Source organism: Lissotriton helveticus, chromosome 1_2, assembly GCF_964261635.1.
Source record: "Lissotriton helveticus chromosome 1_2, aLisHel1.1, whole genome shotgun sequence".
NCBI lineage: Eukaryota > Metazoa > Chordata > Amphibia > Caudata > Salamandridae > Lissotriton > Lissotriton helveticus.
Genome location: NC_136058.1, coordinates 371,286,839 through 371,300,275, shown reverse-complemented (window position 1 = coordinate 371,300,275; position 13,437 = coordinate 371,286,839). Strand labels below are relative to the sequence as shown.

Sequence of the window (13,437 nt, the reverse complement as noted above, 5' to 3'; positions counted from 1 at the left end):
AAGGTCCCCTTTCAGATTATTCCTTTCAGATCATTGGTCACTGTAATCACTTTCAGATTATTCCTTTCAGATCATTGGACACTGTAAATATTTTCAGATTTTTCCTTTAGGTTATTGGTCCCCGTAATCACTTTTAAACTTCCTGGGTCTACGGAGAAGCCATCCTGAACCATAGCCTAGGGAGAGTTTTTTAATGGCACAACTCTCTTGCTGTATATTAGGGATTGTGTGAAGTTGCAAAGGTTTTCTTCTGCATTTTTAGAAGTTGTTTTTCAAAACCTACAAATCTTATTGAAGGGCATGCAGGTTACAAAGTTTCGAAAATAAATCCTCTGAAAATATTATGGGACAGTCGGATCTGCAGGAAAAAACCACAGAAAAACTCAATATTAGTGGGAAAATTATGTAGCAAAAAGTTTTTCTGTGGGAAAACTCTTCATCAAAAATCTATTTTTTTCAGAACTTTGAATCTATAGGCAAACATTTGCGGACCTAGCTAACTTTTCTCCAATGACATTTGTCAACACAGCAAAGGATTGCAAGAAAACATTTCTGTCTGTTCTATAAATTACGAGAAAAAAGCTTTATATGACGCAGACGATACCTTTCCTGACTCCGGAGTGCTCCAACGATTATCTTTGATAAAAGTCAAATTGTGATATTTAGGTCAAGGAATTACTGAGGGTAAAGGTTTATCAAAATGAGATTGCTCTGATTAACGACCGTACAATTTACATATTTAATCTGAGTCAAAGCTAACTTGGTACTTTGCAATGAATGACAAGGCAGATGCCTTAAACATTTTCAGTGATGTTATCACTTGTCTTAATCTAAGCTTGGTGCCTGTCTGTATGCCTGTTAGTGTTTGCCTGTGAAGCAGTCATGGTACCCATTCTGACCGACAGGTCTGAGATCTGGATAAAGAAATGAACTAGGATCCTGGTAACGCTAGCACTGGTTACTTATGTTGAAGCCTTCTGCCCCCATGGATATTGTTAGGTTGGTGCTTGGGGTGCTTGCGGTAGGCTGGCTGTTTTTATAGATTTCTATCTTATGCTGGCTTGAGCTTCAATCATGTACTTGTCCTTATTAGTGGAATTATATTTCATGTTTCCATAAATGGACTGAAGGGTTTGTCTGGTCTACAACTTTTACACCGCGGTCAAAACACCGCGGTGCCATTATGACGCGTCTTTTACAACGCAAGTCGTTACCACGACTTGCGCTGGAGGGCGCTCTAGACTAGGGAATAGTAGATTTACTATTCCAACACCTTCCCTACTGTACGTAGGCTGGAGTTGGAATAGTAAATGTTACTATTCCTAAGTCCAGCACCCTACAGCGCAAGTCGTAGTAACGACTTGCGTTGTAAAAGATGCGTTGTGATGTACCGCGATCATTTTGATTGCGTTGTAACATCGTACAACCGTTTGTCCTATCGACCTAGATAATGCCAATGAAGGGTTGTGACATTCAGATCAATACCGAAGAGCATAGATCATAGGATGCCAACCTGGCAGGGACTGAAATGCCTCCTTGTGATAGGAAGCTGTCCAGGTTAATCCCTGGGCAGTTGCCCTTTCTTAAGACCACCGTGTTTGGATTCTATTGCTCACCAATCCATTATTTTAGCCTATCCTTCTGAGCTGTCTCCATTTACAGGCGTAAGGATACCGCTGTCCAATGGTTATCCGTCTGGGATAAAGATATCTACTGGACCAAAGCGATACCTTACACTTATCAACAGTTGTTGTTACTTATTATTTGGAGACTTCTTTCAAGCCCTAGGCTCTGTTTCAATTCAGCAGGACAACAGGTACCTGTAAGTTTCTTGTTTTCCTCACTGTGTGCCCTGTGGGGCGGAGGGGAATGGTCTCTGCTTGCGGACTCTGACATGCAACATTTCAGCATCAACTTTAATTAAAAAAAATAAAAAATAAACTGCTTTGGTTTTTGAAACACATGAGCCCCAGTGACCAACAGACCTATGTGCACCTGTCCTTTTGATTCCAAGATATCTCATTGCAGGAAATCCCCCTAGACTCAATTCCCATCAGTGAGTCTCCCTCTGGGATGAAAGCTCTTCTTTGACAGTTCCCCTCCATACTCTCTTTACCTTGTTTTTCTTTTTTGGTAAAACTACACTTCTTGCAACTTTTCTCTCCTTCCAGGTAGGGCGCTGTCACCTTGGGGGGTGGCCAGGGTACAGTGATTCGATACCACGACCTGTTCGTTTTTCTGGGAGGTTCTTGCAGTAGCACCTGTTATTTTCTTTCTATTTTTGGGAGGGTCTTTTATCCCCACAATTCACCCTCACTCTTTATTTTATTATTATCTCTCACCTGCGTGATTCATGCTTTCACGCCGTAGCGAAGTGCAGGGGTGCATTACCCAGCAGCGCACGATGCGCAAGCAATGCTGCAAATGCCAATATCACAACGCAGAGACTGCTTTCAGCAATGAGCATGCGCCTCTCGCACTTCAAGTTCGAAGAAAGCTGAGGTGATTCCGGTCTATAAGAAGGGTGACCATTCGTCACCCTCCAATTATAGGCCTATTAGCCTTATTGATAGCGCCCAAAAGGTGTTTGCCCGAGCACTTCTTATGAAGATCCAGGAGCGGATAAGCGACTTTACCATTTTCCCCCCTTTCCAAGAAAGGTTTAGACAGCAAACTAGCACTATCAACCAGGTCTTCCGCTTCTTTCTATTGGACTGGAAGATGGTGGTTGTCGGACAGGGAAGCCTATATGTGGCTTTTATTGACTTAAGGTCTGCCTTTGACCTTATTCCTAGACACAAGCTTTGGTGCATCTTAAAGGAGATAGGTCTCCCCCTTGAGGTCGTAACTGTAATTATTCACCTTCAAGAGGCCAATTACGCAAGGGTACGCTGGGGTAGCCAAGGCCAATTGACAGACCCAATCAAAGTCAGCAGGGGGGTCCAACAGGGCTGTGTACTGGCTCCCACTCTGTTTCGCTCTTCATAATTGGAGTTTTCTAGTATCTCACTGATACTCCTGCTAATGCCCCAACTCGGGGGGGGAGCCAAGGTGACAGCCTTGTTTTTTTTGCAGAGTTTTATATAGTACGAACTTGACCCGAATCTGGTATCAGAGTGCTTTACATAGCACCAGTTACGTTACATGAGGTCACACATTTATTTTGGTTAGGCACGGGGATATTAAATGATTTGCCAGAATCACAGGATGTTCAGCTTTGTTGCCGAGACTCGAACCCAGTTCCCCAGATTCGAGGTTGACCACCCTAGTCATTAGGCCAACTCCTCGCCTTGTTGTTTGCTGATGATACTGTTATTAATCTCAAAAATACCCATAGGACTGAAGCTGCTTTTAGACCTCTTTGAGGCCTTCTGTGCAATGAGGGGCCGGGAGGTTAATACCTAGAAAACCAAACTCCTAATGTTGAACCCCCAAAAATCATTCAAAGGCAGGTTAACACTGGGTGGGAATCCCTTGGAGAGAGAGAGTACCTTCAATTATCTGGGGATCACTGTCGCCGAGGACTTGTCCCGGAAGCGCCATGTATGGAAGTGAACTCTCGCACACAGACAGATTATGGGGTTCTGATTAAAGAGCATAGGATCTCGCACAGCAAACCAGCAGCAGCCCCACTTCACATATATGACCATAAGGCAGAAGGTTCAGCATTATATGGTGCAGAACTCTGGGGTTTGAAAAACTAGATGACCTTCTTAGCACAGGGAACACATTTTTGAGAGCCTTATTCTCACTTTCTTAGAGTCTGCCTCTCCACCTACTAAGGCTGGACGTGGGCAGAACCTCTATTGTTGAGAAAGACAAGTTACTCCGCCTACTGTTTTGGTTGCGTTTAAAAACAACCACAGAGCTGCTCCCATATGCTGCTGCCTTTGCAGAAAGGTGGGGCCCGATTCACAGAATGAGCTTAAGACTCAATCCTAAACTTACTACTATTTTGGTATTCACAGAATTAACTTACTACTTTTGGTATTCACAGAAGATAGGGTTTTGTCTTAAGTCTGTCTTAAGTCTGTCTTAAGTCTGTCTTAAGACAAACTTAAGACAAAATCCTAACTTCTGTGAATACCAAAAGTATTAAGTTCATTCTATGAATACCAAAATAGTAGTAAGTTTAGGATTGAGTCTTAAATTCATTCTGTGAATCGGGCCTTCAGTGCTCTTGACTGCTTTAGGAAAATCGGTTGGCTCTCCAGAATGAAGTCCCTGCTTACTACCATAGGGCCAGAGGGGTTGTGGGACACAAAGGACACAACATTACTGCCTAGCAAAGACCTGGTCAAGAAGCAATATTGGAATTGGGTGGCCCAGTCTTCTATTTACCATTTGTCAAGGGGCCGCATCACAGTGGATTTCATGTAATTTAAACTTTCAGGTGTTTACGAACAATTTCTGGAGGCTAATATGATCCTACAAGATAGGAAGCTCTATATGCAATTTAGATTTGGCTCCCTCCTGGTGAACACTTTTATTGCCTCCTGGCAACAGTCTTCCACTACACTGCATTCTAGTCCAGGCTGCCCGTCTGTTGCTGAGTCAATTGGTCATATTTTCTTTGGTTGTCCTATGTACTATTCCCCAAGAGCCAAATGGCTTACTCCTGTCTGTAGGCGGCTTGGCACTCGTTGTCATTGTAAAGCACTAGGCGTTTTAGAATCAGACTCCAGTCTCCTAGTTGCCTGCGCAGTTGCCAAGTACCTCAGCAGAATGTGGGCTATCAGAATGTATGTGATGAAAATAGAATTGCTTGTACCTCTTATTTAAGAATTACCTCTATCGATTTCCAGTTCTTCTCTAAATTGTCAATATGTATTTTAGCCCTGGCTATAGCACCATTTTGTAATATATTGATAGCATGCTGTCCATTTCCATCGCGGCTAAGGATCTTGTTAACTCGTTTTTATGCGCTTCACAAGTTAATCTTATCTTCTTATAACAGGTTTTGAGACCAATTAATTAAGCTGAAACTTTTTTTATTAGTTGGTAACAAATGTTGGTATGCATTTGTATTTCTCTGTTTCCTTGTACTGTATGCATTTGCACTTTTATGGTCGTAAGACCAAAATACCGTTTATGACTGGCGGACTGAAAATGTGGGCAGAGAGGGGATCTGAAGCATTTCCTGACATATTTTCAGGTGAGGAATTGGTGTTGCATGTAGTGTTGCGATAGTCAGGAGTGACAGCAAACGCACAGGGGTGAATTGTGGTCTAACACCATGTGCGTGACAATAGTATCGTCTGGCGGATGGCCAGACGTAGTTCATAAATGGCCAGAGAGCCGGGCGTGGTTAGGCTGTAAAGTAGGAAAGCACACCTCTTGCTAGGACTATAAAGAAAGAAAAACTTTTTATTTCAAATAATTCCTCCTGTGTCAGGACCAGCAGCTTCGATAAGAATCTGTAGATGTTTTCCAAGCTCGGCTGAGGGAACTTGCCAGCACCTGTACCCTCCTGCCGAAGACGATGAAGTATGCGCTCAATTGATCCAGGGGTGCGCATCCACCAAGCTTAGAGAAAGAATCCTCCAGGAGCCCAACATGTCAATGAGGGACATACTGACCTAAGGTCCTTCAAAGGAACTCTCTAAAGCTGGAGCAGCCCATATGGACCCAGCCTCTTCATTCTATGTCAAATAGGAAACCGTCAACCCTATTCAAAAGAAAACACATGGGAACAGATGTGAGCACTCGCACAAGTGCCTGCCCGGAGAATGGAAAGACGTGCAGTACATGTGGCAAGCCCAACCACTTTGCCAATGTGTGCCTATCTTCACAAGGGCGACGGCTCAAACTTCAACGTAAAGCTGACCGCATGGTGGAGCTGCCCCAGGACACCCCGTCTGACGAACACATGGAGGATGATGACGCAGCCGTCGTCCACTTAGTCAGGACACTGGACACCCTCGTAGCGAGTCATCAGTCTGCCCCCATGTGCCAGGTGGAAGTGCAGCACCATATTGCCTCTGCCATAATTGACATGGGGCCGTCGGTCAACCTCATGGCTGAATATGTCTACTGTAACCTATCGGACCCCCCAACGCTCTGGCGCACCTGCGTGCAAGTGTATGCATTCGGCAACCACTCCCCTCTACAGCTCCATCGCATATTTCATGCAGACCTTGCCCATGAGTCCACCCGGTGGAGAGCCAAAGTGTACGTGTCACAGGAGAGGTCAGGATATCTCCTCAGCTGCCTCACTGCACAAGACCATAACCTCATATAATTTGCACTCATTGTCCATGAGCAAAGCTTAGACCGCCTCCTACAAGACTTCACACAATCGTCTGCCTCTCCAGCCCTGCCATATGTCTTCACATCGACGATTCAGAGACTCCTGTTGTCCTTAAGCCCGCCATTTAGCCTTCCACATCTGGCGAGGTAGAAGCAGAGTTGAGACTCTTGGAGAAGGCCTGCTTCATAGAGCGGGTGAAAGACCCCACCCCGTGGGTGTCTCCAATCGTGGAAGCGAAGAAGCCCAAGCAGCCCAACACAGTGCAGATCTGCTTGGATATAAGAGTACCTATCCTGGCATTCAAGCATGAAAGACACCTGACTCCAGCCATATACAACATTATCGGGGAGTTGTCAGGTACCAAATGGTTCTCGAAGATGGACTATAGGTCAGGCTACCACCAGATCCCGCTGCATCCAGATTCTCACTCGATCACCACCTTCTCAACACATGCCAGCCTGTGGCAGTACACTCGCCTGAACTTTGGAATCACCAGCACAGCTGAGGTGTTACAGAACATTGTGAAGACAGTCCTGCAGGGCCTACCCAGAGTGTTGAACATCAGCGATGACATCCTCATTTACTCAGCTACCCTAGGAGAACACCTGACTCACCTCCATGCTGTTTTCGCAAGGTTGGAAGAGCGAGGACTGACGCTCAACCGTGACATGTGCAACTTTCTGCGCAGAGATCAGTTTCTTCAGTTACCATTTTACTGACAAGGGAATTGATCCTGATCCAGAGAAGTTGAAAGATATACAAAATGCTCCTCCTCCCTCTTCTGTGACCAGAGTCCGCAGCTTCCTCGGCATGGTGACGTACTGCAGACGCTTCATGAAAAATCTCTCCGACGTCACTGGCCCCCTTTGGGAGTTCGCCAAGTCGTCCAGCCCTTGGGGGCCAGACCAGGAAGAGGCATTGCACCAGACGAAGCCTCACCTGTCTGCAGACACCACCCTGGTGTGCTTTGACCCACTGACAGGGTCGCAGCTGGTAGTAGATGCCAGCCCCACCGGTCTAGGAGCAGTGCTGGCCTAAAAGCAGGAGAGGGGAGATAGCGCCCAGTAGCGTATGCTAGCCGCACGCTCACCCCAACGGAGAATCACTTCTCCCAAATTGAGCAGGAAGCAATTGCCATGCTATGGAGCTGCAGACATTTTTACATATACCTGTACAGACTCCCATTCTCAGTCATTCCAGACCACAAGCCTCTAGTCCCACTATTCCAGGGTTCATTGTTGCATCCTCCTCCCAGGATAGAGAAGTTGATCCTGTAACTGCAATAGTTCCAGTTCACCATGCAGTAACAACCAGGCACGAGGAACCCAGCGGATTTTCTATGCACACATGCTCGGCCGGCCATACCTCCCAAGACGGCCGAAGCCAAAGAGACAGAAGAATATGTCCGGCTTGTCGTAGACCGTACTTAGCCTATGCCGATGTCCTTGGCAGACATGGTGGCTGCCAAACAGCGTGGTGACTGCCAGCAAATAGCCATAGAAGCCACAGTCTCTGGCGATTGAAAGCAGCTTCTGAGCCCACCACCTTTCAGGACAGAACCAGCCCGATCTACCCTTAAAGCAGGATACCACATCGAGCAAGAACTGTAAGTCACCAGCGATGGGTATCTACTACGAGGTCCGCGCCTAGTACTACCTGAAAGCTTGATTCAGCAAGCTGCTCTTTGGGCACATGGAGCACATCAAGGCATCGTGAAATCTAAGAAATGACTCAGGAGCAAAGTCTGGTTCCCAGGGTTAGACCAGAAGTGGAAGCGGTGGTGCATGGATGCCAAGTTTGCCATGCAACAAGCCAACCTGACCTGCCGGACCCTGTCATCAACGAGGCTGGCCCCAAGGCCCCATGACAGAGAGTCAGCGTGGATTTTTACAGCTTTACGAATGGAGCGCACATGCTGGTGGTTGTGGATGATTACTTGCACTATCCCGAAGTGGAACTCGTGGCCACCACATCAGAGGCTGAGATTATCCTGAAGCTAGAAAAGCTCATGGCCACCCACAGACTATTTGCAAAAATCTGCGCTGACAATGGGTCCCCTTTCACCAGCACCGAGCTGGCTGAATACCTCAACTCCAGAAGCATCAAATACCCCCGCATCACCCCTCGCTGGCCTCAAGCCAACGTGAGGTGGAACGTCTGATGAGAACCCTCACCAAAGCACCAAAGTGATGCGGATTGTGACAGCTGAGGGCACACGCGTTGAACATGCCCTATACTAATTCCTAGGAGAATACAGACTCACACCCCACTCCACAACTGGCATGTCCCCAAGCAAGATCGGTTTAGGCAGATCAATGGTAGACACCATCCCCCACCACCCCACAAGGGAGAGCGTGCCTAGTCCTCCAGAACAGTCGGCACACCGGAGACTTTGGAAAAACAAATAGGCGTCCTATAAATGGAGGGCCACAGAGAAGCACCTCAAAGTGGGCGACTAGGTGCTGGTGAAGGACCGTCACCCTGGGGGAAAGTCAGAATGCCTTTTGAGCTGAACTCATGGGATATTACCCATGTCAATGCAACACAATAACAACCCAGAAAGGCACAGAGTCCATGACACGCAAAATCTCCCAGTTCAAGAAAAATCCATAGAGACCAACGTTCATCGATCCGCTAGAAGGCATCACAGAAGAGGGTCGTCCAATGAGGGAAGATACATTCGGCCATATTTACAAGCTCCTATCACCACAGGAACATCATTTTTTCGATGTTCCTGTGGCGATAGGGGCTTCACTGTAGTCACAAGGCAGTGTTAAGCCACTTAATGTGGCTTAACGCCACCTTGTGAATAAGGCTCCCTTTCATGCCACATTTAAGTTGAAAGGGGCGTGCAATGGGTGTTGCGGTGTGCGTTCTGCTGCAACACCCATTGATTTTTACACTGGCCCATATTTACAAGGGTGGCGTAAATGTGTGGCCGCGCCAAAATGAAGCCCAGAGAAAACCTGGTCTTAATGTGGCAAAATGAGGAGAAATGCTTTATTTCTCCTCGCTTTTGCCGTTTTCATGTGTGCTGCAATGTGTAGCACACATAGACACAGCAAAACGCCATTGATTGTCTATGTGGCGGAAGTTATCCCTTCCTGCATATAATCAAGCATTTAAAAATTACGAGTTGCAGCTACTATGTGTGCTGCATGAAGCAGCACACACAGAAGTTACCAAACCCCATTATTGATTGTTTATGTCGGTCAGGGGCTTTGATTCAGTGGTGATATTTAGGGTGTGACACCTGTCAAATGCTTTCTTCGTTTGGTAGTAGGGTCTGGAGGCTTTGAGTCAGGTTTGCTGTGTTTGTGTCAGTTTTTCTTGTCATTCTCATTTCACTAAGAGGTTTTAACTTGTTGATTTTTTTAAAATCAGGATATTAAATTTGTATAGTGAGTGATTTATTTAATAAAAGTAGTGATTCTGCACCCACAGAATTACTCCTTGAGTGGGTGTAGATGTACTACTTTTAGACTTTGCAATCACTAGCAGTAGAAGGCTTGGAAGCTGCACTCACGTTTCCAGGCACACTACTGGAAATCAAACACCTGAATGATGAGGGAACGAATGTTGGCAAATACTCCTGCCACTGGCAATTGTTCGGGGTATTATTCCAACCATCGGTGTTCGCCCACGCCAGACAGAGGCCCACCTAATGCCAACCAGTATTTACCTGACCCTCGAGGAGTGTTCTGGAGGCCCACTGATTTTATTGCCTCCCTTTGTTTCATCTCATATCACGAGTCTTGATTCCCCCATCACTGTGTAAAAGTAGATAAAGCCAAGAAATTCATTATATTCATTTTCATCTATTTTAAGGCTAACATAAACTCTTCTAATCCACAGAGAAAGGCTGTCGCACAGACAGCAACAGTGCAAACCCTTTCTTGGACACAGAACATACACATCACTTGCAAGAGGGGTGCAGGATTGCCTAACGCCCACAACGAGGGGCGTGACTATCATTAGCGCAGCAGGTGCAGTGGCACTGGAACATCTCTCCTCTTCTACTCAACAGTGGTGCATATTCCTGTTTTACCCACTGTTTCCAAGGATACTCAGGGAGAACCCCTGGTCCTTATGCTCTCTTACAACATCGCTTGAAGCATGATAGTAGCACGCATGGGCAGTGCCAGCGCAGGACACGTGCAGCACCAGTGGCGGATGTGGGCAGTAGCATCTCTGGAACGACTGTGACCACCTGTGCTTCTCATAAGCACTGCCAGTGGGAGCTCCGCATTAGACCCTCGGTGCATGAAACGCCCTTCAATCGCAGAAGCACTACTGACTTGTGAATGAATGACAAATAAAACTGAACCTAAATCCTCAGAGTTCTGGTTTGAAGCTTTCTGTGTGGGAGTAGTCCCTTTTTAGTTTTGAAATGAGCTACAGTCCAGGTAAATTTCCTTTATCTGAAGACACATATCCCTTGAGTTTGTATCTCCCTGTGCTCACTTTGGTCCGTGTGTATTGTTTTATGCATTGTGTGCCCTCTTGTGTGTTTGGGTCTTGTGTGGGCTTCATCTCTAAACCTGTCTTTGGTTTAAAAATTGTCCTTTTAGTTGACAACAATGAAAACATCACCCTGATGAACCTGAAACCGAAGACTTCCTACCTGGTGCAAGTGCAGCTGACGCGGCCCGGCCACGGGGGCGAGGGCCCTCGCGGACCCTTGGCCGTCATGGAGACAGATTGTCAAGGTATGTCCAGAAGGACAGAGGAAGCAAGCTTCTGGTTCCACCCTCAGATGCTGGTGCTGTGGACTCAACTGACCTTGTCTGCCAGCCCCACCATTACTGATTGCAGGAGGCCAGGCCTCTAGAAAGGTCCCTCTGGTTCTAGATGAGTGATTGTGCCTGAGTACTGTTTACAGTGGCCATGGGTTGACCTCTACGACAATGGACTGGTTCCACTGGTCCTTGGTTCATCATCTCAGGATTATAAATGATCTCTTATGTGTGCACTATTTGATTTAATGCCTATTAGATTCCCCATTTGACTCATGTTTTGATCTGTTACCTTCCTTTCCCTCAAATTGTAAAGCGCTCTGATATCCTTAAGGATAAAGTTTGCACTATATAAAACTTTATACATAAATAAATATCTGACCAGGGGGCATATTATCAAGAAGCGGCGATAATGGGATAATATGCCCTTGTGAATTCCCATAGAGGCCCAGGTTCTGGATGAACCTGGTCTTCTATTGGAATTCTCTACGGCATATTATCAAGCCCATTATCGCCGCTTTAGCGGCCGTTTCCTGCCGCTAAAGCGGCGGTAATCTTAACTCTGTTCTTGACAATATGCCCCTTGATTCTTTACCAGTGGTGCTCGGTTATAATCCAGCACTAAGTATTTGATTCCACTTTTCTTGGTTGATGTCTGTGCCTGTGTACTGGTATTAATCTTTTTGGTTAGACCCTTGACTGTGTAGTTGGTTATCAACCCCATAAATATGCCACCTGCTGCTTCCACCTGTTATATTCTCACCAGACTGAGAGCTAGTCATTGAAAGGGTAACCACACCTTTCGCCATCCCGCTTAGTCCGCTTTGTTGTGCCATGTGTGTGCAAGCAAAACCCTCTGAGCAATGTACTGATGTATGTCTTTATGCAGAACCCACCGTGAAGCCGGAGATTGAGGGGTACTCGGTTGAGGGCCGGAACACGCTACATGTCACCTGGCGCCTCCCCCATGGCACATCGAATGGCAACGGCTTCATCGTCCGCCTCTTCCATCCTGAGAAGGTGATGATCCGAGAGGAGAAGGTGCCGTCCATGTACGTGCTCTCTGCCTTCATCCGGGACCTGGACTTCAACAAGGAGTACAGCCTGGACGTCCTGGTGTATCACTGCACCAGCCCGGGACCCCCTTCAGACCCACTGAAGGTCAAAATCAGCAGTAAAGGTAAGTCCCGAAACATGCTGATGGTCCAAGGTCCGGTGCATGGACCAATCTACAGCAGAGCAGGCATCAACTGAACAGGAAAGATGCAGGAACAGGATGCACACTGCAGTGAAAATCAATACACCGAGTGTGCACACTGCACTGACAGTCCATACATCCAGTGTGCAGAATGCTGAGACAGTCCTATGTGCAGTGCGCACACTGCAGGAACAGTGCATACATCCAGAGTGCAGAATGCAGGGACGGTCCATACATCCAGTGTGCACGAAGCAGAGACAGTCCATAGATACAGTGTGCACACGGCAGGAACAGTCCATACATCCAGTTTGCAGAATGCAGAGACAGTACTGTGTGCAGTGCGCACATTACTGGAACAGTGCATACATCCAGAGTGCAGAATGCAGGGACGGTCCTTATAAGCAGTGTGCACACTGCAGTGAAAATTAATACATCCAGTGTGCACACTGCAGGGACAGTCCATAGATACAGTGTGCACACTGCACTGACAGTCCACACATCCAGTGTGCAGAATGCAGAGACAGTCCTATGTGCAGTGTGCACACTGCAGGAACAGTACATACATCCAGAGTGCAGAATGCAGAGACAGTTCTATGTGCAGTGTGCACACTGCAGGAACAGTACATACATCCAGAGTGCAGAATGCAGAGATAGTCCATACATCCAGTGTGCATGAAGCAGGGACAGTCCATAGATACAGTGTGCACACTGCAGTGACAGTCCATACATCCAGTGTGCAGAATGCAGAGACAGTACTATGTGCAGTGCGCACACTACTGGAACAGTGCATACATCCAGAGTGCAGAATGCAGGGACAGTGCTTATGTGCACACTGCAGTGACAGTCATACATCTAGTGTGCAGAATGCAGAGATAGTCCATACATCCAGTGCGCAGAATGAAGGGACAGTCCTTATGTGCAGTGTACACACTGCTGGAACTTTGCATACATCCAGAGCGCAGAATGCAGGGACGGTCCTTATTTGCAGTGTGCACACTGCAGTGAAAATCAATACATCCAGTGTACACGCTGCAGGGGCAGGCCATAGATACAGTTTGCACACTGCAGTGACAGTCCATACATCCAGTGTGCAAAATGCAGGGACAGTCCTTATGTGCAGTGCGCACACTGCAGGAACAGTGCATACATCCAGAGTGCAGAATGCAGGGACGGTCCTATGTGCAGTGTGCACACTGCAGTAACAGTCCATACATCCAGTGTGCAGAATGCAGAGACAGTCCTATGTGCAGTGT

The 13,437-nt window shown here is 46.8% G+C and overlaps 1 protein-coding gene across 1 annotated transcript in view; it reads left to right on the top strand.

Annotated features, from left to right (window-relative positions):
* The window catches only part of TIE1 (tyrosine kinase with immunoglobulin like and EGF like domains 1), a 314,542-nt gene that overhangs the window by 197,551 nt on the left and 103,554 nt on the right, over positions 1 to 13,437 (top strand). Inside the window, exons 11-12 of the mRNA XM_078672346.1 lie at positions 10,822 to 10,959; positions 11,876 to 12,166. Of these exons, the coding sequence (XP_078528472.1) occupies positions 10,822 to 10,959; positions 11,876 to 12,166 (429 nt within the window). The remainder of the gene's footprint in view (positions 1 to 10,821; positions 10,960 to 11,875; positions 12,167 to 13,437) is intronic.